General features: G+C 42.5%; 2 protein-coding genes across 3 annotated transcripts; one reads left to right on the top strand and one right to left on the bottom strand.

The window, feature by feature from the left end:
• Positions 1 to 797: 797 nt before the first annotated feature.
• Positions 798 to 15607, top strand: LOC135493001 (cysteine-rich secretory protein 2-like). The gene is made up of 11 exons (XM_064779750.1): positions 798 to 1026; positions 6284 to 6342; positions 8126 to 8213; positions 9531 to 9619; positions 9905 to 9995; positions 10440 to 10570; positions 12185 to 12273; positions 12442 to 12530; positions 12913 to 13032; positions 14153 to 14254; positions 15339 to 15607. Coding segments are annotated over exons 1-11 (1128 nt in total). The 5' UTR covers positions 798 to 1025.
• A 1483-nt stretch (positions 15608 to 17090) lies between these two features.
• Positions 17091 to 21989, bottom strand: LOC135492750 (kelch-like protein 3). Of its 2 annotated transcripts, none has more exons than XM_064779385.1 (2): positions 21908 to 21989; positions 17091 to 20076 (listed from the first exon to the last, which is right to left on the bottom strand). In XM_064779385.1, the coding sequence occupies exon 2, from the start codon at positions 20038 to 20040 to the stop codon at positions 18034 to 18036; it is 2007 nt and encodes a 668-aa protein (XP_064635455.1). In that variant the 5' UTR covers positions 20041 to 20076; positions 21908 to 21989; the 3' UTR covers positions 17091 to 18033. The 2 variants fall into 2 exon arrangements, with proteins under 2 accessions (XP_064635455.1, XP_064635454.1); XM_064779384.1 differs by lacking the exon at positions 21908 to 21989 and adding an exon at positions 21409 to 21537.
• Positions 21990 to 27833: the final 5844 nt, after the last annotated feature.

Here is a 27833-nt window from a genome sequence, read left to right as displayed (position 1 = left end):
AAACATGACAAGTCAGTTTACTCGTTACTTTACTCGTTACGAGTGAAACATGACAAGTCAGTTTGCTCGTTACGAGGGAAACATGATAAGTCAGTTTACTCGTTACTAGTAAAACATGACAAGTGACAACGTGAACCCTATACAACTCCAGCCTCACTATACACCAGTCACACGAGACGATCTGCTATGAGATAGTTGGACATCGGCATTTTTGATAATCGTACGCGATATCCTACGGAATGAAATCAGCGCCTCTAGTGTCAAAATTTTTTTGGCACAACTAGATCATGCTGACCTTCCGGCAGTGAACATCAGTCAGGGCCGGGTTAATAATAAGCAAATCGCTGGCAGATCGGCATGAACTAGATCAACAATTTAGCCCATCCCTCCATACAGGCCCGGATCAGAGCCTATTTCAATGGGCTAAGGGGCCCACCGCCAACAGCACTAGCGCTGACATACTCCGGCGCTGTGATAGCAGTGTGGTGGGGCGGTCGTGATGATTGATTACTTTGTCTGCTTTGGAGAATGTAGCGCTGATTGGTCGGCTTCCTGATAAATATAACGTTGTAAAAAATTCAAGTTTTTGGTGAATATCAAATAAGAAGTAATCGTTTCGTTGCCCATCCTCCACAGCAGGAATCAAATCGTTTCTGAAATACACAAAGATAAAGATTTTTGATTCAGTGTATTAATTTTCGAAATGACACAAAGGCCCGTTGTGGGAGGATGTCATGGCATGGCAATTACAATATATACCCTTGGCATGGGCGGATCAGTTCTTAGCGGGCTGACGTCACATCATCCAGCAAATGATAGGCCAGCACGGGACAAACTAAGACAACCCGCTGACAGTTTGGCCAGGGTGAATAGGAATATCGAACCACTTTCGCTTGCGAGAACAGTTTCAAGTAGGCGCCAAGTATTTTAGACCGGTGCCATCGAGGAGTCGCCCATCGCTCTGGTGGCATCATCAGGAACGGAACGGAAGGCTCTCTACGCGTCCGAGGGACTTGACACGAAAGAGTAAGTGTTTTTTTCTCCATACATGTATAGTAATGTTTGTGCTTTTTCCTGATGGCTTTTAATGATATTTCGTAGAGAAAATACTGGTAACCAATTCCAAATAATAATGATAATGATAACATTTAGTTCTTATAGTGCGTATCCAAGTTTCTCTGCTCAAAGCGCTTTTTGGAATACCATATTATTACCCCGGTCTCCACAGAAATAAATCAGGGGTTTCAAGACGCAACCAGAAGGCGATCACTTGAACTCGACCATTTTGGGAACCAAGCACTGACTTGGCCGAGAGTCGAACCCACGGCCTTTAGATCATGAGGCCGACTCTCTTCCACCACCGCTGCTCCTATGTTATTAGATGTTATTTGGAAAATTGAGAGCTACTTGTATGAGTCGAACACCCAGGCCTAGCTGGGGGTATACAGCCTCGTTTGTCTTTCTACATGCAAGTGCACTTCTACGGATGTACTGTAGCCTGTACGATAGTAGGCAAGTATGCGTGTCCAGAGCTTTTTTCTAAATATTTGATCGAAAATAACAACGATTTGTGCGATATCTTACTCTAAATGCCCGCCGCGCACTAAGCGCACCTTCGTATAGGCCTACCCAGTGGTTGTCAATACACTTCGCCTCTTGATGGAGTAAAAAAAGTAATCTGAGGGTGCAACGAGCGATTTATTGCAACAGGAATGTACATGATTGAAAAGCACTGACTTCTTCGATAAAATGAAACAAAATGTAGTGTAACTTTTTGTATATAGCGCTTTTTATATACAACTGGACTGTTTCAAAGCGCTTTACTTTCAAACCACCTTTCTATTTTTATCCCGAAGAGCGCACATTCTGTGCTGCACACATTTTGGTTCAGCTTAAATTACAAGCTACACTGTACTACATACCCTCAAACCTCCCGATTGCAAATCGGGCACTCTTTACCAGTGACACCGTGCTGATTCCTATACCCTTACGAAAAAGATCACGACATATCCTCAAACCTCCCGATTGCAAATCGGGCGCTCATTCCCTGTGACACCGTGCTGATTCCTATACCCTTACGAAAAAGATCACTACATATCCTCAAACCTCCCGATTGCAAATCGGGCGCTCATTCCCTGTGACACCGTGCTGATTCCTATACCCTTACGAAAAAGATCACTGCATATCCTCAAACCTCCCGATTGCAAATCGGGCACTCTTTCCCAGTGACACCGTGCTGATTCCTATACCCTTACGAAAAAGATCACTGCATATCCTCAAACCTCCCGATTGCAAATCGGGCGCTCATTCCCTGTGACACCGTGCTGATTCCTATACCCTTACGAAAAAGATCTCAGATTCACCACGGTAAAATCGGAGTTTACCATGCTCACCATTGTGAATGTCGATTTTACCATGCTTAACATGGTGAAATATTTCACCGTCCCAATTCACCATGGTGAAGTGCTGTCAGTTTACCATGGTGTTTTGTGGATTTACCATGGCGAAAATGAGACACATTTTCCTAAGGGTAAAAACAACCACCATGTACTATGTACACGTTATGTAAGTACATGTACATGTTTTAAGTGTTGTGCACTGAGGGTGATTCGGTGCACTGTGTTTTCGCGTAATTTTTTCTATTCATCAGTCGTTCAAGACAAATTCTCAACAAAAATGCTGGGATAATATCTCTTTAACCAGAAAAACGCAACACGAGTACATACAAATTATATGTCACCTAAGGACATTACCGCACGCGACATTCATTTAACAGACTCCACGGATCCCATATTGGACCTGCAGGGGGTCAACATCGGTTACAAGAAAACCATACGAGATTTGCGATAAAATCTGTTCGATTGTTATATAGGCCCTTGTGTCTTGTAAATGTAATCAATTAGGAATGTCGTGGCAGACGGTCGATGCAGGAGACAAATTAGCCTATGATACACTTAACCTCTCATACACTAGAATATCCATATTAATCTGAGAGAATGTGTAGGCACTTTCAACGGTTCCTAATAGACGGTTTGCGAAAATAAATTCCGGCCATTTTGAAAGTCTTTTTCTCAGGCAGCGTAAGTTTAACATGACATGAAACCATGTTTAAAATCAAATCATCACCAAAAGCATTCAAAATATCATGAACATTGGAAGACATGGACAATTTAAAGTAAATTGCTTGAATAAGCTTGTCTATTGTTACATTTATTCCATGGTAAACATACGTTGCCTGTGAAAAGGGCTTTTCAAAATGGCCGAAATCTATTTTCGCAGGCTGTCTCATTCGGTTGGCTGCAGAAAATAGCGACGAAGTCCGAAGTCAGTTGTGTCATCACGTCCAGGTAGTCCGGGAGCTGAGTGACTTTTGTTCAACATGCAGGGTACAAATGATTTGAATGTGTTGTGGGGTAGAGTACGCCTACCTGACTATAGAAACCCAATTCTTCAGCTTTCCCAGTGGTGGGTGTCGGAGATAAAGGGGTTAGAATTTGTGTTAATGACTCTTCAATGTAGCTACATATACAGGTGAAAAAGCATCTCTTAAACGGTTGGAAAAACTCAAAAGGGTTCCTTTTACCAGAAAACCATGGGGTGCATAGTGTTGGCTGAAACACCTCAACGGTTTCCCAAAAGCTCCAAAACCTTTATTTTTAAGGGTGCACAGACCTCCCAATTTGCAGACATAAGCGTGGTTTGCATTGTCAGGCCAATCCACTAAATGTTGCTGATGACTTGTTGACAAGCTCCTTCAACACATCAATAAGAGTCATTGTGCAATGAATACGAAAGGAAAGTGCTATTGAAATTTCACGACAAGTTATATTTGACAGCCAAAAATGTCAAGAGTGGACGAGGGAATAGATTTTGCATGAGGTTGGTCTTGAAGTTTTTGTATATGTTATAAGCCAATCCCCGTCACAGAGGTCTGACATTGCTCGTTGCTGTTGATGATTGAGATCGTCGCTGTCGACAACCCTGCAGAAAGTCCAGGTAGCCCATTGAGCCTCGATCCGCTACGCTGTACATCGAGCCCATGTGCGAGCTCGAAAAAAGCCATGAATTCCAGCCCAAACGCATTTAAGCTTAAACCATGATGAAAAACAGGAAACCCCTCGATGTAAAAATAGTTTGACGTCACAAGGCTAGCCAACCAATCAGGCCATTGTTTCGCCAACCAATCATTTTCGCAATAGGCACCTCGCACTTCGTCCCAGTATTGGTCTAAAAGTCCAGAAGGGACCCGCATCACTAATTGGCCAATCAGCGTCAAAAGTACTACTTTTAGAAATCAATGCGTGGTCTCACTTTCCAGTAGGGCCGCTATTTGTGCAATCAGAATGTAGTTCCTCTGATATCATGAGTTAAGAGCTGTTCCTGCCCAACAATCTGAGGGACGTTCATCGGCGTGGATTTGGTGATCCAATAACCCCCGAAAGTAAACATAAACGATCGCAATAACCTCCGCCCCCCCCCCCCCCATCTCAACCATGGTCATGACCAGTCAAAAATTCTATGGATGTATGCCCTGGGTGAGGTTTCCCTGCACTGCAAATATAAGGTCTTCTTCCCCTGCTAAACCGAATCCTCTGTTTGGGTGCCTCGGTTTGCAGTGCAGGGAAAGCCGCAACGCCTATACGTTGTCGCAGTAGCCTTCAGTTGACCCATATCCTTGACCTGCAAAACATTCCAGAAACGACCATCGTCCAAATAAGATATAGGTTAGAATATAAATACTGCTTTACCTGGTTGCTTTGTAAGTATAAATAAAGTACTATACGCTTTAGTCAAAACCGCCTGAAACGATTGGCACTGGCTGAAGTAGGCGTAGATGAAGTCAAGGTTCAAACAGGTCATATCGTACTTGTTGAACTCAAATCGTAATTTGATCAGACGACAAAACTGGAACGCGTACGCAGTATGAAACTAAGACAATAGGGAGGTTGAGACCAGGATATTATCACGGATCCTTACATACGTAACCACGGATAGAAATGTACACAAAATAGGCCTACGTCATCTTTCTACTGAGTTTTGTCCGTAGACGTATGAGCAGCCTTGATACGTCGCTGTTCCCAACCTCCCGGCGAGAAAACAACTTGGTGCGGACGCATATTTTCTTGGAATTATCAAGAATTGATGAAGATTACTTTGCGAATATATGCAGGTATACGCCAGTTTCAATGATTTAGGACAAGTTGATCAAACAAACGCCAAGCCGGAACATGGCCGTCGGCCATCCTGTCATAACCAGTGGTTCCCAATATACTCCGCTTGTCGATTACATATATGATGACGAAGGAGTAAAAAAAGCCTGATCCCAGGATGGGCCGTCGTCATGACCATTGGACAACTTGGTGTCGCCAACCCATTGCCTACAAATTAATCATTTTGAATGACATCAAACGACAATGTGCACAATATCGAACTGAATCGAAACAATGCCAGGCCGGAACATGACGTCATGACCATAGGATAACTTTGTGTGGCCAACCTATTGACTATCCGGATCATTCCTTGATTCGTTTATTTATTTAATCGTGCTGAAACGCATCGAATGATCGAGCTAAACAGGCTTCATTTATACTACAGCCGGTTTTTTTGCAGTGATAGCTCGAGCATGTCTAATATAGATATTTTAATATCTATATCATACATGCTAGACCCGTTGTTTACATTCATGTAGTTTTGTAAAGTTAAAGCTATACAAAGCTAGATGTAGGGCCTATGTAAAAAACGGCAAAAAATAGGCAGTTTTGACAGTTTTGACAGTTTCGATATGTAGGTGCTACTGCCTCTTTCATTTGTGTCACAGGTCGCCCAACTCCCAGTGAAGCAGCACGGTGCATGCCCATGGCGTAACCTAACTCAAAATTAGCAAAACAATATTGTAATTCTTCTGATGGAGTTTATGAGACCATAAGAATCAGTCGCAACAGGAAACCCTCTAATTTTGTTGATTCTCTTGTCGATAACGATCGAAATGACACTTGTTTGCTACGTAGACGCAGACGATTGACTGTCTCGCCCAGCTTGTCGCGGACGGCAATAACAATGCGCCCAGCTTGTCGCTTACAGCAATGAAAGTAACAACGGGGCACCAATTAAGAAGCGATAAATTTGCACTTATATCATTAATGATTTGTAACGCGGTCGTTAATGATTTGTAAGGCACCGTGTCATTAGAGTTCGTGAGAACTTTTCAAGGCTTTCACACATTTGAAATGTAACCCCGCCTACTTTATTTTTCATTCTTTGATACTTGTATTGTGTCTTTCAGTGGTGAAAATAATAGCAATCCCGCTGTTATTCCTCTACAAGGTTCTGCTTGTGGACTCGGTAAGTATTTTCTTCTCATTAGACCAATCTCCAAGTTTGGGACGGCGCCCTGGCGCGTGGGGCCGGGCCAGTATTGCCCCTGAACTCGTGGGCGGGGCGGATAACTGCACGAAGTTCCACAGACGCAGTTAATTTGACGACAAGGTGACGAGAGTGAGATCAACTGCGCTCTGAGCAGGTTCACTCACTCAACAGTTGAAACCGTCAAACTATTTCATGCGAAAATTTGTCAAAATCAATACGATACTTAAAGATGACGGGTCAAATCTGCATTCCCGAGTAAGGCCGAAGCCGAGCACTCGGGAATGTTCGTGATGAGCATTTGGATCTTCTGCTGAATTCACCCATTTATACCACCAGTGCACAACTCGAGAGCGAGGCAATCTCTGCAGACGCCGTAGGGTGCACATCGAATGAAAGCGTCCAGAGATCAGTATATACATGTAATATATTCGGACGAAATAGTCTGAACTGGATTCAATCACAGACCTCCGCGCTCTATCGGTAAGGATTCATTTAAAACATGGTATTGTAAAGATAGATTGACCGAAATATCACTTTAAAAATAATTGACGCCAACATATCAGTTATCACTCTAATTCTTTCAGGTTATTATCAGGTTGGTCTCGAAAAACATTCTAACATATTTGGTTTGCCAATGTTGATGCTATAACATATTTATTCAATAATGTGATACTTTAATATCAATTTCAAATTCGAAATCTCAATTGAAATGTCTTTTGAGAAATTTAAGAATGCTTTTTGAAACCAACCTGATGATAAGGTTATTTATTCATTGCGATATATTGGCGTTGATTATTTTCAATACAAATGGTTTGATCAATTCATCTTTGCATTACCGTATTTTAAATGAACGGGTTTTTTTTATGGTTGACGTCATGTGGTTACAAGATGTAGCTCAACGTTTTGACCACTTTGCACCATTCAATTAGTAGGCCTATACATTTACTGAGCCTCAGGTAATAACAATACAATGTGCACGGAAAGCGTAGGCCTTTAAACGGTCTTTTGTCGCGAAGTGCGACGCCACCCACCGTACGAGACGGCCCCCTTCCTCTGGGTATTCTCTTCGCTGTAAAAACTTGTTTTGAAAACACTATTCAGTTTAGATGAAAGGCTAATAAAGATAATTATTCGTCCACGAATAATAACAGATCGAAATCACACGACTTAAAGGTGTACTTAAAGTGATCCAGTCGTGGCTCAAGTCTTTATTTAGACTAGCTGAACGTAGTAAAAATAACTGAATTGGTGATTACTTCTTATGCAGCCCATTGGCTACATAATCAACTGAGGGAAACTCGAAACTGCTACTATTTATCAATGGAAGATTATTCCCGTCTTGGGTTTTAACCGGGCCGTTCAAAACTCCCAATTTTTACAAGCGTTTCGCTATAGGTTTCCTTTTAACTCGCCGCACTTGGATAAAAAACGAACGCTTGTCGAATGATCCAAGTTTCTGGATATTTGGTATAAAACGAACACTTGTCGAATGATCCAAGTTTCTGGATATTTGGTATAAAACGAACACTTGTCGAATGATCCAAGTTTCTGGATATTTGTCAAAGTGAACACTGATCAGATGGATCTTGCAAGTGTTGACGTCCGTCATGCCGACTTACTGGCAGTGAATATTAATATCAATCCTAAAGTCTCCTCCTTTTACTTTTGTGAAGTAGATATACACACAACGACGGTAGATGGCCATGACTTCGGTTTGCAGGTTTATTAATTTTAGTCTTCAATTCTGTTCATATTGCAGGACTGCTCGCAGTGGACGCTGTTGAGTTCAATGACCAACCCAGCGTCATCTGCCTGTGCCACGAATTCCAGTTCTGTCTTGCAGTCAGGTAAGAGAAGACGCCGTTATACTTGAAGACGTATTGGGTGGCTTTAAAAAAATGACACTACGTTATTTTGCCCTTACCTCGCCGTTTAAAGAATGCCTAGCCCACACCTAGACGGCAATTTCTATTGTTCTACTCATAATAATAATAATAATAATAAATTGTTATTTGTAAAGCGCCTGTATCACTTGAAACGAATGTTCACCGGCGCTGGTGAGCTCTATTGAAAAGAAGGGTCTTGAGTTCTTTGCGAAAGGTTGAGACATCCGATGTAGCTCTCAGGGTGGGGGGAAGAGAGTTCCACAGTCGAGGTGCTAAAGTGGCGAATGCTCGACCTCCAAATGTTTTCAGTCTATATTGCCTGCAAGTGAGAAGGTCCTGAGATTCAGAGCGAAGGTAACGAGGTGGCACGTAATGTTGGATGAGATCGTTCAGGTAAATTGGTACAAGCCGGTGGTATGCTTTGAAGGTCAGGAGGAGTAGTTTGAAAATTATACGCTCGCGCACAGGCAGCCAGTGTAACTTGGCTAGCACCGGAGTAATGTGGGATCGCCGCGGGGTCCTGGTGATAAGACGCGCAGCACGGTTTTGCACAAGCTGCAACTTATGTAGTGATTTCTCGGAAATTTCGGCGTCTCAGTGTCATATCAATGGGTTATCAGGGCAAATCTTGATCACATCGACCTCCACGAAGCAGATTTCGTGGAGTCGATTGGCCTCCATCGGCAAGGGCAACTAAGTGTTATGGAACACACTATGAAATATAGAATTGCGAAGCAAATTATCTCGCCATGCAAGCCCTGAAGGCCGACGGGCGTAACTGAGGCAAAAATTATTTGGTTTATTTAGCGCAAACAGCTATAAAAATGTGTTTTTTATATCGTTCTGGCCAAAGTACTTGGTGGAACTCAGGAATGTGACCAGATCCAATTTACCCAAAGATAGTGGTGTTGCGGGACACTAGATTATCGTTCGGGTAGGCCTAACCAGAGTATAGCTCTTTCATTGTGTCAACTGAAGCCGGCTACCAATGCAGGGCTGTGTAACATTACTAATTGTGTGATCCCATAGGTCAACCAAGTATTATACCTTTGAAAAACACCATACCAGGATCGCTGTGTTTGGTGGAAATGGCAAATATCCTTAAATAAGTGAAAGACTGCTGAGTGTGCCCCCCCCCCCCTCCCCCCAGAAGTCACTAAAAATATGTTTCTGACCAAGATATGTCATCATTTTGCTCCCCCGAGACTAAAAAGTGAGCTACGCCCCCGTACAGGTATTGGTTTGGACGCACAATCTACATTTTATTATTTTCTCTAGGCGTTGATCTGGCTAACAAGAAACTTATCCTTGATTTCCACAATGAGAAGAGACGACTGCTGTCTGACGCTAGCAACATGGCGATGATGGTAAGATATCTCTCCGTCCAAAATCCCTCTCAGAATCCATTTTATGGGCCGTGAAATGCTGCCCCTAAGCAAAATATGCGAAAGTCGGGGCAAAATCATTCGGACCTTTTTAATTCCTCGTCATTCCACGGACATCATTCTGAAGTCAAAAATTTCACCACAGACTGACCCGACTGTCCGGAATATCATAGTCCAAATTTCAGATTTACAACCCCGCGCAGTATTTGATGCGTCGCGATCAAACATTGAAATTTGAACTGCTGGAAAGGTTAACATTTGTTTCAGTATTGGGATGAGGAAGTGGCCGCCATTGCCCAAGGGTGGGCTGATACCTGTCCAACTGGTCACGACACAACGAGAGAAAGGCGAATTCCAGGTAGGCCTATAATTGAACCAAAAACAATATCTTATTTGATTGGTTACAGGAAAATTCGTCCCCGGAAAATTCGTCCCCGGAAAATTCGTCCCCGCAAATTCGTCCCCGGATAATTCGTCCCCAAGGAAAATTCGCAATATGATTGCATCATATTGCGCATTCTCACTCTTCGATTTAACTCTGAAAGTATATAAGCAAAGTTCATAGTTTTTAAGCAAAGCACAGTCGCATTGGTCCGATTGATTTAAATGATTACGCCTGTGCATGTGAACATTCGCTTTTTGTTTATTTTAATTGGTTGCCGTTTCCATGAGAAATGACTCGTTCATCCTCTCCGACAGTGGCGCAGATGGTTGAATTTGGTCTATAACCTGACCGAAGAACGGATTTTCAGGTGAAAGACCTTCGCTTATCCTTGACCTGATCGTGTTTGCTTTCTTTCAGGGCGCTATTTTGTTGGTCAGAACATGGCAACCGATACGTCATGGACCTCCGCCCTACAGGACTGGTATAACGAGCACTCACAGTATATGTACGGGGATACGATCACCGCCAATGTCGGACATTACACGCAGGTAAAGACGATTCACACTATACGAGGGGGGGGGGCATATTTATCTTGGCCAAAAAAGGTTTCGTTGTTGCTAAAAGTGTAGAGTAAGGAGCAGTTCATTTCATGTATACACATCAAGGTGGAGTGCATTTGTTTCAATATTAAATATTAAAAATTTCCCGACGTTTACGAAGACAAGCATGTTATCTGTGTAGCTGTGTAACTGTAACATGCCAAATTGGTTCTTAAAGCCACCGCTATAAACCCGGTTTATTGCGGTGGCGTTGAGAACCGACCAATACTTCGTCCCCAAAAGGGACGAAGTGCGAGGTGCCTATTGCGAAAGTGATTGGCTGACGAAACAATGGCCTGATTGGTTGGCTAGCCTTGTGATGCCAAACTATTTTTACACCGAGGGGTTTTCCTGTTTTTCAGGCTTTTTTCGAGGTAGCACATAGGCTCGATAATGGGCTAGAAACTGCATTGAAACGTTGTGTGTACATGGTTATCAAGTCGTGTGATTAAGATCATTTTAAAGTATGTAATATATTAAATTAAGGGTTGACCACATGTACCACCATTTTGGCTAGACCCTTACACTATAGGCAGCAGCTAAGCAGGCAAGATAAAGTTAGACAAAGTCACCAATAGGGGGCTCTCCAATCTTCAATGATGTCAAAACTATTCGCGCTCATTGAACGAGGGATATGTTTAATGGTGAATTAGACATGACCCAGTGCCCTTACTGTATAGTCACCTGAAAATGGCAAATTTAACCCCCTGCTCCTGCCTATAGTCCCCCTTTAAAGCAATTAGAACTCCTTCAAAATGAAGAGTGCCCTTTTAAAACCTGGGATACTGTTCAGTGGAAAACAAGGAACAGACTCTTACACTTAAATTTGGCATTCAGTTTGTTTTGAACGAGTTTCCGCATCGCTTACGATTACGATTACGATTACGATTTGTGTTTGACGTCATGGATTTTTGGTGCTACGTCATCCCCGGCGAAATCGTCGATGGTACTTTCTCTCGTTCTGACGAGGATTCCGGCTGATCTTCGTAAGTCGAAAAACGATTACATGGATTAGCGAAAAGCCTATTTTCCACGCTACATATCAAATTCAAGGTGAAATATTCATTGAAGAATACTTTAGAACATATCTGTCAAACATAGGAACTTCATTTAATGTGATCAACGGCGATTTTGATCATGTTTTAGCGCCGAGAAAAGTGCACCCAGAGCATGAGAGCAGAGTATAGGGCCTATACTACAGTACACCAAGTCGTTGGAGTGAATGCGGAAACAAAATTTCTGGTTCATGCCGGTGTAATGTTTTTGAGTGTTTCTATTTTTGAGTGTTTCCCCTCATTGTTTGGGAACGCTAAAAGATAGATTGACAAGTTTTTCTGTATTTCCCCCTATTGAAAAGTCATGATCTCTCTAGCTGCCTATTGTTTGGAAACACTGACACATGGGAAACAACCACAGATGTTACACCGGTATTGAGAGTATTACGATTACGACTTTGAAATCGTAATTGTAATCGTAATCGTAAGCGATGCGGAAACTCATCCCTCATTGCTTTAGGGTTACAAGTTTTAGCCTAAGCTCAACTCAAAATATGATTACTTGCAGATGGTGTGGGCAGACTCCACTTTACTCGGCTGCGGGGCCGCAAAGTGTAATGCAAATACCTGGACCTACGTATGCAATTATGGGCCCACGTAAGTATGCTACTTGTACACGTATGATGTGACGCGGAGAAGTCCAAGCAAACACTGTGATTGTCCATCCAACTCGATCAGTACACAATTAAATCTGCTCTACATTCCGTGTACGTACCGTACGGGCCACCCCGATATATATGATACTTTTAAAGGGTTTCGTTTCAGTGGAAATACAGGACCTCTTCCTCAAAACCCCTACGTACAGGGTGCAACATGTGCAAGCTGTTCTGGGAAGTGTAAAGACAAACTCTGTGGTGAGTGACCCGGCCTTTACAGCCCATGTAAACATACATATTTGGTGGGCATAAACGTAATTCTCGAATTTAATCGTTAATAATTCTGTAGGCCTACTTACTTGTGTCTATAATTAGTTAGTTATAACTAATTATAAATAAGTACATAGAGTAAGTGACGGAAAAGAATTATATAAAAAAATTCGGCACACACAATGGTTTATTATGGTTTACTATTACATGTAGTTCGCGCACAAGTGATATCAGTTAAAAAAATTAATTTAATTTCGTTATTTACGTTTAATGATATCAATTTTGCTTCCCGTACTGTGTCCAGAACTGAAGTGATAAGGATTCGAGATAAGATGCGGTTCTCAAACCTGCCTTGTCCGGCTTTTTTCAGATTGTGGTGGCAAATCACGCATCAACGATTGCACTTTTGACCACGCAACATGCGACTGTAGCAAATGTCATTCACCAAATTCGCCATGGCCTCACTTCGATCTGACCAAAAGCTGCATGCGTAAGTATTCTTCGAAAAGCGCGTTTTGGAAGACAGGGTTTCATGAAGAAAGCTAGTTCCGCGAGTACAGCAAGTACAGCAAATCAGACATACAAAATGTGCTGTGGGTGGCGGGTGAAGTATGCAAGTGAAGTGGCGGCGGGTGAAGCTGGCGGGTGAAGTATGCATTCCCGAGTATGACCGAAGCCGAGCTCTGGGGAACGTTCGTGATGTGCATTAGGATCTTCTACTGAATATACCCATTACCCCAAGTGCACGAATCGAAAGCGAGGCATTTTCTGCAGCTACCGTTGAGTGTACTTCGAGTGAAAGCGTACAGAGATCAGTATATAAAATATTAGGTCTCCACACTGTATCGGGTGGTAGGCTTTCACATAAAACATGATATTGCAAAGATAAATTGAAAAAACTATATTTGTGTCTTTGAGATGTTCCCGAAAAATGTCGAATTGGTTGCATCGGAAGAATTATGTAATCGGATTTCTCTCCACTACAATGTAGTCATGTCCATGTACATGTATATGGGTTGATTATTAATGTAATCTGTGGGTACATTCTAAAAGATGATTTCACGGCGCAGAGTAAGAATGCGCACATTGAGCATGATCCCCTTATTTAGCGTGTTCGATTACTCGCGCGGCGCTTGTGCGAGTAAGCGCCAGTGCGTTCTTTTTGGTACTGGCGCCTCATCTCGCGCCAGGCCGAAGTGAGCGACCCAGCGAGCGGGTTACTTCGACATAAAATGGCCGCCGCACGTGACCATTGAGAAAAGATGGCAAACGATCCTGTAAATGCCAGTCTTGCGAAATACACGAAATGTGTTTATTGCATCAGACTGCAGTTTTTTGGCAAAAGTAGAATAGCTGTTGGAAGAAATTGATATTTGGATGTGAAAAAATTGTTCAATAAGGTTAGTGAGTCGTTTTTGTAGTTAACGCAAATCTGGTAGTGTGTCTGGTCATTCTTTTTGACGCTACTTTACCCTGAAGTTACTCGGGCCTGGCGCGAGAGCGTTCGGGCTCGATTCATACTGGGCATGCGCCTCAAGGCGCGAGATCCGATGCTTACCGAAGCGCGGCGCTAGAAATCGAACACGTTAATCTTTTGTCTCTCCTCTCAGTCAATTGCAGCAGGGTATCCGAACAGAACTTCCTTTGCATGGGCGTAACATGCAATGGCAACGATGCGTTCGACTGTCCAACGACTTGCAAGGAATGCAATGGTAAGCTAACTAACTATCTCAAGAACTGAGTCGCCAGTTCCGAGTCTAGTACCATAGCAAAGAGATTCTAAAATTAAAGAATTGGCTAGGCCATCTAATACGAAGACGTCCGGGAAGAACTGACAATGTTAGGTGCCTCCCCCTGGTAGACCTAGACCAGTGGGGAGCTGGACAACTACGTACCAGGTGACCACAGCCGGGACGCTGAACGACAGACACTTTAGGGGCTATCTAGCTTACGACACCTAGATTTCCAGACTTCGAATGCATGACTCTAACTCTTTATTTGAAAGACTCTGATTAGACCAAGGTGAGACTGAAACAATGGCGAAGAGCTTTTCAATTGAGATGAAGCCGGTCCGTTTTACAAATTAACCCTATGAATACCGTGACGCCTATGATTTTAGGGTTTCACGGTTGTCCCAAATGCTTGGGAACACAGGAAAAAGTCTCCCTCCACAAATAGTTGATTGGGATTAATCATGAACGTTCCATCCATCGGCCATTAGCTATCAATGGATGGACCTCCGTGGACGGAACGTCCATGGGCCGTCAACTGTCCATCGACGGAGACTTTTGCCTGTGCATAAATAGTACTGCCTACACAATGGCAACGAAATTCAGTTTTACGCAATTAGAAATTTTCTAATTCAATTCCAAATTTCCAGTTTTTAACGAATGGTGTAAGCTTTTAGGTTTTTTTGCATCATGGGCCTTGATATGACTATAGGGTGTTGATTGATACGTTAATGATTTCATGAAGTGGCCAATCGGCAAATTTTTCATTTTGAGAAAACTCAACTCAAAGTTTCTGTATAAGTTTGAATGACTCTGGATTTGACGCACTGCCTGTATTTAATCATGAAAACTACTTTGAATATCACCATGATTATTGGTGTGTCAGTAAGTAGACAATGGTAGTACTATGTAGCAAATTCGTGTGCATAACAGTAGAAACTGCACTTGGCATTGTGTATAACACTGTATTTCTATTTGCCTGGACCACCATTCATTTCTAACGGCGTACAGCTATAAAACGTATATAATTCTCAAGTTTTGATATTGATGTGCGTGTTATTTTCAGTGGGAAACTTCGACAAGCAAGTCATAGAGAATCCGAAGAACTTCAGCACTACTGATCCTGGTAGCGGTGATACGACTCCTGCCGGCGGTGATACGACTCCTGCCGGCGGTGATACGACTCCTGCCGGCGGTGATACGACTCCTGCCGGCGGCGGCGCGGGCGGTGGCGCGGGCGGTGGCGGGGGGAGCAGTAATGCGGGTTCATCAAGGGTTGGACAACAACCTTTCCAGATAATAACTGTCATCTTCGTAGTATTTATGCTGCGCTAAAATATGGAACAAGGGTCCGGCCTTTATGCTTTCCCAAGAAGGTGCCGGATGGTCTGAGATTATCCAACGAGTAGACCTATTCGGGACCAAGTCGTTTTGCTACCATTTCTTATCAATATAGGCTATTTTTTATAGATTCTGTCGAAATGATAAATTCAAATAATAATATAATGATAATAATAACTAGTGCTCAGTGCAGTTAATGATTTATTTCATAAATTGGGACCCAAAAATAAAGATTTGGCTTTTGTATAATTAGTATGTTGATTTGGTGGCAAATGCAAAAACAATCATGTTTTGAGTAGGACATTCGCACAGCACGCACAGTTAAGGCCATTTCTTATCCCAGGTTTTCCATCCATTTTATAAGCTGTGATTTTAGATGTGTGCACATTTATGCATTTTCCAAGAATAAATAAACAACAAGAATTTGGCCGGGACGTTTTATTCGTGTACATTATAAACGTACATGTAGCCAGTCCGGCAATGATCCCTGGTTTGCGAGTTGTCGGTAATTTGGGAAAGTATAGTCGCCAGTTCGCGTGACAACCCGTTCGTTCCAAACTGCCGTCCGCGATTTGACTTTACCACGACTTAGAATCTACCGCTGCCAACTCGTGGCCGAATATTCAGCGTGTAAGAAATGTGTGATATCTCGCTTGATTTGAGAGGTTGCGCATCATTTACGACTCCCACTCCGACTTCAACTTTGAGAGTGAATTATTGTCATCTAGTGTCAACTTTGATTGAATCGTGCCGACTCACCGGCAGTCACCTCCTTTACGCACAACGGCGGTAGATCGGCATGGATTTAAATTAAGTGACGAACGTTTTCATATTGATAAACTACGTGTACATGTACAGGGATTTTAAAATTCTAGATCGGACCATCAGGAGGAAATTATGAAGTCGTATTAAGTGATTGCCTACGACTTGGATGACGACTTCATTATATCCGTCTTATATCCGTCTTATGCACAGTCCATGTTTTTTTACTCAGATAATGATTTTTATAACTTCACTGCAGAGATGAAACCGACGAACAAATCTGTCACATTTTAGCTCGGAACACCGAAGTGAAAAAGAAATGGATCATTTTGTCACTTGTGCCAGTGCAAAATCCTCTATTTCATAGACCGTGCTGTGGTGTGACGTCGGGCAATCGCATATCTTTGAGGGGTTTTAGAAAAAGACTGCGATAGCCATTGAATCCAAGACGATTTCTTTTAGTTAGTGCCCCTTATTGACAGAAATTTGTTCCTTGTGCGGCTTACGGTTCAATATGCTTTCCCATTCTTCGTCTTTATTTATTCTAATTGCTATTTCACGAATAAACTTTCAATGATGATTAATACTCAGTAATTAGTTGTCCTGCCTTTGACATTTTAAATGATTACATGTATATCGACGTGCATAAAAAACATACATACCCGGTTAATCATGGATATCATCAAAAACAGAAAGTCACTTAAACTTGGAGGAATTGATACCAGAAATCTTATAGATTTTTAATTCATGTTTCACCAGTTGTCACTGGTGAAAATTTGGACTTTACGTTGAAATCAGCAAGGATATGTGCAAAGGTGTGTCTTTTGTGCATTTGTTTAGAAATGAGACAAGCATGTAGCCAAAAGTGCTATCTGGATACCAGACAAGGCGGTAGTAGAACCGGCGAGTGTCAAGGCAAAAAGCTCGTCTTGGCGAGAACTTGGCGTTAGCGGATCCTTGCCCGATAATGATTGTTATGTCACATCGTCAATGAAGCGAAGTCCAAATTCTCATTCGATACCGTACCATTGGAGGACATGCAATTTGGTGAAAGCGCAATCTGCCCTCTTTTTATCGCGCAGCGAGCCTAGCAGCGGCTTTTTGGACACTCGCCAATGCTTCCTTTCGCGAGAGGCTGTAACAGGTACATGTATATGTAGGTCATCTTCAGCGCTACGCCGTCCGTTTACCTCACGCAGATATGGCCCTTGGCGTCTGAAGTTTGTTCCTTCGCCTTTTCATCCTCCTTGGTTGGCAATTATTTCATCCTGGGCTTCCACATATCATGACGGAGGGGTAACTTAAATACCAAATTCGCGAAACTGATATTTCTAAACTTAGGATCAAACATAACGTATGACGTTATTATGATGTCACGTATTCGCTCCGTCACTGATATCGATTATATGACGTGTATTTACTGAGCACGCTTGTATAAAAGGTCGCGTTTGTTCTTCGCTGAGCGCTCCATGACCGCCCTGTGTGAGGGTGGAGCATCGCTCGCTTTACCGATTTGGATGGAGGGATGACCCCACACTCATACCGTCTGCTTAGCCATGCCCACGCACTAGCCTGCCCAGCACGTTCCACCTTTAAATAATGTGAGTACACAAACCCTATAAGTGGGATATCGTTAGTTATTCTGTCTTTCGCTCCTTTCATGACTCGGCGAGCCAAGCAATGGAAGCTTTTGGAATGCTCACCAATGCTTTTAATTCAACATGATCATGCGGAAGGTTGTCTTTCAAAAGCTCAATTGTCCCGGCCGCTTCGTTAAACCTGAATAACGCCGGCGACCTACTCCAATAGCCATGATCAGCAGCATCCTTCTTTGTATACCTTCCTGTGATGTACATATCATCTTTGTGTGATAATACAACGTCAATTCTAAAATCATCGATCGCGTGGTATAAAGTGGAGTATTCCCATTGGTTCGAAGTCTGGTCATAAAACTGGACACCAAGTGCTGGTAAATGGTCGCGATACAAGCATTGCACAGCAGAGACTTGTGTGATTAGGTAGAGACCTTTACCACCAGCCACTAAATGTCCAAATTCGAATGTACATGTACTATAACGGCCAGGATAATCCATGGGGCTTTGTTTCACTGCCCACCTCCCACTTTGGCGGTCGTACATGTACATGTATTTATATGCACTTGAATCCCCGACGCCATGACCGTAGACATAGATACTGTCGTTGAAAGCTGCCGAAGTAAAGAACCGTAAAGAACGGGGCAGTGGAGTTCCAGTCCGCCAATTATCCCGAGTGAAGTCGTAGACATCGACCCTATTTGATTCTTTGTAATGCCCTTTTCCTCCGATAGCGTACACCTCACCATCTGAGGAGACCAATGTATATCCTTCTCGGTGTGAAGGCAAACTAGCGTGTTCCTTCCAGACATTGCGAGCAGGGTCGTAGCTAAAACAGTGGCATTCATATTCGCCGAAAGCTTGGACGGTGGGTTCTCCAATGAGAAAAAGAATATCACTCACTGCTATGACAGACGAACTGCATATCGTAACTTGTCTGAAACGATTTTTGTGGCTTGGTATTTGTAAGACCCTCTTCTTTGTTATAACGGTGTCACTTGCAATGGAATAGAACACGGCATCCAGACCAGAGACTCCGAAAACATATAGATCATCTTCAGTGCTACGTCCTTTTGACTCCAGCAGAAAACGCTTGGCTTCAAAAATTCGCTCCTTTACTTTTTCATCCTCCTTGAAGAATGGCAAGTTGGCAATTTCATCCAAGTTTTCCATTTCGAAACAGAGAAGATTAATCTCTTTAATCACATTTGAGAGGACCGGTAGCCTGTCCTTGGGACTTGTTTCCACCCACTTTAGAATGAAGTTGATCAAGGTCATGTCGGTGGAGATCCCATGCCTATCTGCCTTGACAACTGCGATGAATATCTTCGGATCCATAATGACCAATAATTCATCGGAAAACATCAGATAGTGAAGTTCCTGAGAGATAAAGGCAGTAACTTTCTCGAGCACTGAATCACTGTTACTTGCTATAGCGAAATCAATCATTTCGAAGTAGTTATCCATATTGACCTCATTACATTCGAGAAATCGCTCTATCCTTTTTACGACGCCAGTGAGGCCAAAATCCCTCGCAGTTTCAAACAACCCGACGTAGTTATCCAGTTTGATGGTTATGTCTTCAATGAATTTCTCGCAAGATTTAGTAACGTCTTCCATCAGTAAATGGCGTGCCACCTCCAAAATTTCACGCACGCTACTGTGCGTGATGTCGAAAGACCCCAAATATGCGTATTCTATAATTGCAGAAAGCCCAGTTGATGTGACGGAGGGGTTGTCCTTAAATGAAACGACGCTGTGTAATGCTTCGGAACATGTCGATGAGAACATTGCATTGAAGTAAGCACTGTTTGCAGCCAGAACCACCTTGTGGACCTTGAAGGTAGTTTTACTGGTCACGAGAGTGACATCGCAGTAGTCCGAAGACAAGAACATGTCATGTAGACGCGTTCTGAAGGTGTCCGCATGGTCACCGGAGTGGACACGTCCGTCTTTGATGTACGTCGATCTGGCAAGGCGAATTCCTCGAGGACTTTCGTAATCGTCGGAAGAATAACTGCCACCGTAGTAGGGGTCGTCTGAATCATAAAAGCAGTCTTCACCAAAAAACATATTTTCGATGGAAGATTTCTTTCGAGTGTTGGTTCGCTGTGAATAGAAAGATGAGAGGAATAAAAAATGCATGTACCGTAATAAAAAGGCAGGAAGATACTTTTAAAGTGTCGGTCATCTAGTTTTACATCCACACTGACGATAGTCAGTACTCATATCCTGGCTTGGAAGAGAATATGAGCCGTTAATAAAAGATGAAGGCACTATTTCAACACTTCGGTCGACTAGTTTTACACTCGTCTAAGAGCCGACCTGATACTTGAGTATTCCTCGTCTCCTTAATGAATACATGTTTCCAGAAACTTTGCATAAGGACCATAGTCTCCCTTTACAGGAGTAGTGGCAGGAGACTTGAATTCTGGTACCCTATGTATAATATTTGTCATTGTCAAGTTAGGGATTGCTACGGTGGCTGTAAAAGGCCACGCAAAATCTTTTTTTAGAATGCCCGAATTTATTTTTTATAACTCGAGCGCTCGACTTATATCTCGAGCGCTCGACTTACGTAAAGGTCACGCAAAATCTTTTTTAGTATGCCCGAGTTTATTTTTCATAACTCGAGCGCTCGAGTTATCATAACGACCAGACGGATGATGACGTATTTCAATTAGGTAAGACTATACCACAAACTTCTCTGCTAAAACGCACCGAATTTCAAGTTGGGTGAGACCGAGATTGAAGAGATCAACTACGATGGACTGCATCTTGATACAGCCTCATTATGATAACTCGAGCGCTCGAGTTATGAAAAATAAACTAAAAAAGATTTTGCGTGACCTTTACGTAAGTCGAGCGCTCGAGATATAAGTCGAGCGCTCGAGATATACGTCGAGCGCTCGAGTTATAAAAAATAAATTCGGGCATTCTAAAAGAAGATTTCGCGTGGCCTTTTACAGCCACCGTAGATTGCTGGTAATGTGTTGTAATCTTGAGTAGACATGCACACGACCCTACACATTTATCACAGTGGAACATAAGCTTTTGACATACTGACCCGTCAGATAGGTGATGTGTTGGGCGATGTATTTTCCTGGTCTCAAAGTTCCTATACTCACTTCTGGACCGAATGATTAGTGACACACCCCACTATCATCACTCACATCATTAATTCACAGTATATCCCCCTCACCCCCCCCCCCCCTCACCGATCAAAACAGATTCAAGCGAAGAATTTATTTGATATGTCGATATATCGGATGCAGGTTCATTTGTTTATGCAAGATAGCTCTAGTGACGTCACTTTTTTCAACTGCGACTTTTTTTATGCAAGTCCTGTAATGCGTTTCCTTTATCATAATGGCTATTTTTATAAGAGTCTCATTAATTCAGTCCTAACCCTAACCGGCCCTATTCCCTGTAAGTACTTACCTTGGTTGACTTACGACTTCAGCGATAGATTCAGTTGAGATTTATATTAGTACAACAAGCGCAAAGCTTGGTTTGTTAGGAGACACCTCGAATATGTGATCTTTGACTTAGGCCCACAATGCACTACGTATACGTGTAGTTCGATATTGGAAGATGACCTAGTTTCGCAGTAACGTTTCACCGAATCATCACTTTTTTCAACTGCGACTATTTTTATGCAGGTCCTGTAATGCGTTTCCTTTATCATAATGGCTATTTTCATAAGAGTCTCATTAATTCAGTCCTAACCCTAACCGGCCCTATTCCTACCTCCCCCCCCCCCCCCCCCAATTCTTATCAGTTGCCCGATCCTATCCAAATCGCTAAAAACGAACGACTCAAGTATATATGTAATATTAGAGTCACGCAAGAATAGCCATTTTGTGGGGATTTGTGCCTAGTGACGCCATTCAGCCTTTACCTCTGCGTTTGTTAACCCTCACATGTTGTAAGTACTTACCTTGGTTGACTTACGACTTCAGCGATAGATTCAGTTGAGATTTATATAAGTACAACAAGCGCAAAGCTTGGTTTGCTAGGAGACACCTCGAATATGTAATTTTTGACTTAGGCCCATAATGCACTACGTATACGTGTAGTTCGATATTGGAAGACGACCTAGTTTCGCTGTAACGTTTCACCGAATCTTCACACTAATGGCGTTATGATATTTTCAAAGAAACCATACGATTGTTGGAGACAATGTATTCCTTTGTCATGAGGGACATCAGGATGTTCCTTGCAGTAGGCCTACTTCATACGTTTTCATACACTTTCCATGGAGGGGAAAAGAAAACTGCCTCGTGTTGTACACGCGTAACAGTTTTATTGCCCCCATGCAGGGCCGTATTTAGAGGGGGGGGCAGGGGGGGCAGGGGGGGCAGGGGGGGCAGCTGCCCCCCCCTGTGCAATTAATGTTGAAAAAAAATTTTCAGACAGTAATAAAAAGACAAACTAATCTTAGCCATAGCTTTACCAGCATGATAGCAGCATATGGATAGCAGATGTTATCAACTCAGGTGCAACCCTTATAATCTGACCAGTCCAGTGCCCTGACCCTAGTCTTCATAAAAGTGCCAAGTGGTCCATTTTTAGAGTAAAAATACTATTGATTCACACTTCCAAATGCCAGGAAAATGCCATTTCAGACCTTTTATTTTCAAATTTTTCTGGGGGAGAGCCCCCAGACCCCCCCTTTCGGATGCGCCTGCGGCGCATGCAGATCGCCTTCGGCGATCTATCCCACTGCCCCCCCTGGACAAAAAAGTTAAATACGGCCCTGCCATGGAAAGAGTGTCCTATTGTGTTACATATTGTCGGATAATGGTTCTATGGAGACGCAAGAACTTCAATACAGCAGGAGCCGAGCTACGATTAGGGTTTTAATGATGCAAACCAGTACAAGTTTTTTGCGAGTGGCATCTTACTGTCCTTAATGGTTCAAAAAAGTTCTCGCTCAAATCAAAAATTTGTTAAAGCATGTGAATCGAATTGACATGGGTTCGATTTTGGCGCGTGAATTATTGCTTTACTGTCACCATCACCGGTGTAAAAGGAATAGACGTACTAGGAATGCAGGACCCCCATACAATAGCTGTGTATTGTCGACGAATGTGTTTGGTTAGGGTTAGCTACATAATTTTCAACAAAGGAACTCGGCGACTCTACTCACTTTAACAAAAGGACCGGAGTTAGATTCCGGGGGGACTTGCACCTCTTTTACACCGGTAATAAAGTTCCTCCTTATACCGCCCCTGCTGTAATCAGAGTCTTTCAACGCGTGGTAAACTCTGGGGAATCCCCACCGATACCTGGTATGCCGAATGTACATGTGGCTTTCTGCATGCAGTGCATTCAAAGATGGCGCACATAGCAAAGCGATTCAAACGGACAGAGGAAGCAATTATGCGCCTCCTGCAGACTATGGTTTATGAGAGGCTGGCTTTTCTGGTGGCGAAAAAAGAATGGGCACACTAACTGGTTCCGCTTGAAGCATTGGCATAAAAAAAACATGGCTGAATTTGATCTGTTTTACTTTTACTAAAACATTTGTCCGCCAACCAAGTTAACTAGTAGTTTACAGCTTAGAGATAAAAGTAGACCCTGTACATTTTCCTGTACTAAGATATGCAGGAAACTCAAAAAGCTCAGGTTTACTAAGGGTAAACTTTTCTTTTACTTCACCAAAGTGCGTAAAAGTTGAGTTTACTTGTAGTTAAATTCTGGTTTACTTTACTTTTTGAGAGGTGGACAAATCTTGTAGTAATAGTAAAAGTTAACTATACCATAACTATTACTATTTACATGACTCAAACGCTTGGCCTCACCCAATGTCGTATAGTATAGGTATTAGTATACATGTATACATATGCATACAGTAAGCGGGTGCAAAAATAGCGTCTCTACTCAAACCACCTGTACATAAGTGCTCTCTTTCACCCTTACCAAATACCTTCTACTCAGCTTGAGCAGGCAGGCGCTCCCAGATTGCCGAGAATGAGGCAGGCCTTCCAGTTTTGTCAAGCCTGTTTTGGAACGGTGAGAAATTCTTCAAAAAAGTAGGAAAAACTGTCTGGTTGGAGATTTTCAAAGATACAATGTACATGTATATCGTTGTGTTCATTTGGTAATAGAGTCCTTCAGACATATTTATTTGAAAGACTCTGGTAATAAGGTTCTTCAAGCTTGATTTGCATCAAATATAGATGAAAAAACCATAATCGGTTTGTCCTATAGGCCATCTTGAATTCAAAAGCTTCGAGTGGCTACGGAGGCAATACCGCTGGAAGTTCAGTATTGTCCTATGCATGATAGCAAAAATATATAGGAAGTGACTATTTGGCAAGCCCGGCTTACCAAACAGCGACTTTTTCTTGTCCTGAATGGAGAGCCGAACTCATTAATATTTGTAGTTTTCGAAGAGCTCATTATCATTCAATACAGGAGTTAAAGCGAAGGACCTTAGCCATTTTTTCACCCACTATTAAATGCAAACACCGTATACCCCTTTAAAGGGATACGCCATTCGTTATTACTAGTGGTCCGGGAAAATGGAAATGCAGTAATACACACTGCCGTAGAGTGCAGTTATTATTTATGCGAATTTTAATACACACGCAAATCGACTCAAGAGAAAATGTTAATCTGAGTAGATCAGATTTATGAGCCAAAGCACACCCAATTGTCACTGAACGAAACGCTTGACGTCATTCTGGTTCCGTTTCATGACGTAATTCAAAGTGAGTGTCGTTGTCCTCCATTCATGAACTAAAGTATTATTGTGCCTGGGAGCTCTTTAGCAAAAACGGAGAACATCGATTATTATTGGCTGTCGCCTTTCTCTTTTTCTCTTACCTTGTGACGTCACTAACGAACGAAGGTATCGATCAACGTGTGTCAGATGAGCTGCGTGGGGGTGTTTTTTCAACGATTTGCTTCATTCATGCGATGTTATTGTCTTCCAATTTCGTTTTTCATTCATTATCACTTGCGTAGATTTATTGTGAAAGTTAGCAACGTGAGACGAGACCCAAGGTGTGACACGCCTTTCCCCCAAGGATAGTTCGTTACTTGGGCGGTGATGATAAGTTAGGGTCAATGGAAAATAGAGCGGTTATGTTCCTTCCCAAAGTGCGATGTTCCGGCTGTTCTTAAACTAGGGTTGGCCACGGGCACCATTTGGACTTTAGAACCTGAAATACTTACGCAATTTGAACTCTTTCAAAACGAAGTGCATGCCAATTTCAGGGGTGGGAGTCTGCTCTTTGTGGGAGTCTGCTCTTTGGTTTCAGAGTACAGCATTCAAAACCACATTATTCGTTCTTTAATTTGAGATGTTTTAGGATAGAAATAGATACCTCACTGTCAGTATTGATTGTCTCACCAAAACTGCTCGGGTGAAGCTAAAATCATGTTGGCTCCGCCACGGTTTACGCACATTTTAGCTCCCCCTCGCGGTTTTGGTGAGACAACCATTACCTCCAGTATACGGTATCGATTCCCTATGTCTGACTTCGAGGAAAATCCCAAGATAACCAAGTCGTAATGCGCATGCGTAACCGAGCGTTTGCCGCCTACAGTGCTGATTCAATTGATCTCTGTTACATCCTGTAAAAATTTGGTAAAAACAAACTTCGGGGTCAAGGTCATTAAGTGATTTGAAATTCTGTAGTACAAAAGGTACCGCTTTTCTCTTTTGCGTCCGGACTCTACCTAAAGCCTTGCCGAAAACTGCCTTCCAACACTGATGAAAATCAGAGTACGGCATCAGTGTACTACTGCAAGTGGCGGCGCATGGTGTCTTCTTCTTCTTCAGCGTTCGCTCCGCACTTGGAGAGGTCATTCTCCAAGGCAGGATGAGCGTATCCTGCGTGCCACTACGGTTAGGCACCAATTGGGTTTATTGGCCTAGTGGTCCGACTTTGGCGAGAGAGATAGAGTCCACGCAAGCTACTCATGTTTCTCACTTGGTGGGGTCTTAGCTTGCCCTGGCATAGACACCAGGTACAAGGAACCTCGGTTTTGAGTCTCATTCGAAGGACTGTGATGAACCAGGAATTTTAGTTCCTTGAAAGCCACGCCGGTTCATCCAGACATATGATCATGGGTTCTCCCGGGTTCGAACCCGAACCCGGGCCCTATTTCGTGGTGGCCAGCAGTGTAAACCACTAGGCCACGAGGCTCCTTGGCGCATGGTGTCAAGTTGACACATTATTCTCCTGGCCAGGTAAATCACACGCCCAAGTTGTCCCTTTAAGGTTTTTGAAAGCTCAAAACCCTTTATTTCTAAGAGTGTAATGAAAAATCGGAAAATAGTGCATCCTTGTACTAAAGGCTTGCGTGCATTCTCGTGAAAATTCTGCGAAGAAACTGAATCTACTGAAGAAGTCCTGCGAAGGAATATTTCCTCAGGCAAACAGAAATTATGCAGCAAAATAAGTGGGTTGACAGTTGTCTGATGTCTAACCTTTAACGTGAGCAATGAACTGCTATACAAACAGATAGCACAGGAATTCTACCTCATGACATTTAGAGTTCCATATGTCAAACACTAAATCCAGCCTTAGTCATGCGAATGCTTCATTCCAATAGGCTTGATGAAGCTTATTCTTCACTCGATAAAGAATGTTCCATTTTCATATGAGCCTCTCTATGCTAATCTCTAATCCCTTCCATAGGACAACGCGTTGCTCCTTTTTATAACTTAAGGTATCAACTTGCTTGAAGCAATCTCACATTAAGGAGTGAGTTTAACTGATCTGTATCATGTTGCTTTTAGGGCGCTATTTTGAAAGGTTCTACATGTATATGCTGTTTTGGATGTGTGAGGCTGGGTTCAAGATTCGGATACATGGTGCTTTTTGACTCATAACTAGTTAGGCAAGGATGCCCGAAAGAACTATCATTCCGCCCTCCACACGCGCCTTTTGACTGCACTCAGTCATTTCAAAAAAAAAATTTGCGCCAAAAAAGAGCACATTAGGGCAGAGACCTGTATTCATCCACGAACGGAATTGTGGCACAGTCACATAGAGCTTGGATGGACCAAAGTGGAATTAATTCTCAATCTGTGGTTGATTCTTAATCTACAGAGTCAGGCCATCACAGAAATATGCTTTTTGATAATATATTTAAGAAAATGTGGTCTCACTGGTTAGTTTAGAACTTGTACTTTGACAGGGCCATATCAATGCGCCAGTGACGTTTTGATGGATATGGTGTACGGAAATCTTTTTTTCTCAGGCAATCGGTAATTGGAATTTTTTAAAACTTTATTATGCTATTGGCAAAGGGTTCTTCTTGACACATATAAAATTTTGTGCAGATTGATTGGTCCAATGAGTACTTTTTTTACCAACACCTATGCACAACAATGTACACGTAATGTACACATGTTTTAATAGAGGACTCTGGCCATTACTTATGTCCTTGTTGATATCAATAACAACTTCCCTATTCCCGCTGCCTGTCCTGTGTTGTCATAGAGTTGGGCAGCGCTTAGAATTAGCGAACTATCGCACATTTTCTACGCAAATCTACTCTATGTAAAATGTTGCACATTTTGGATATTCAGCCCAATGCTGGCATTTTTCAGCTTTGAGAAACCTTTAATGCGTTTATTGCAGAAGCTCAGTGAAGAACCTTAGACGGCTTTATAGAGTTTCCGTGGATTCATCCGACATGCAACCCCTTACCGTAGTTCCTTTAAAAAAATTGTCCAGTTTTGTGTGTTTTTCCTGTTTTGGACAAAAATCAAAATATTTCGAAAAAGAGCTGACAAAACTATATTTTTTTCTCGCATTTTGCTCGAGCATTGGCTATGGTACTTCACGTGAAAACCGGTATTTTAGGAATTACCTAGAAGACAATTTTTAAAAATCGCGGTT

This window comes from Lineus longissimus, chromosome 8 (assembly GCF_910592395.1).
Source record: "Lineus longissimus chromosome 8, tnLinLong1.2, whole genome shotgun sequence".
Taxonomy (NCBI): domain Eukaryota; kingdom Metazoa; phylum Nemertea; class Pilidiophora; order Heteronemertea; family Lineidae; genus Lineus; species Lineus longissimus.
The sequence above is the reverse complement of the archived record's forward strand: the minus strand, read 5'-3'. Positions and strand labels throughout refer to the sequence as shown.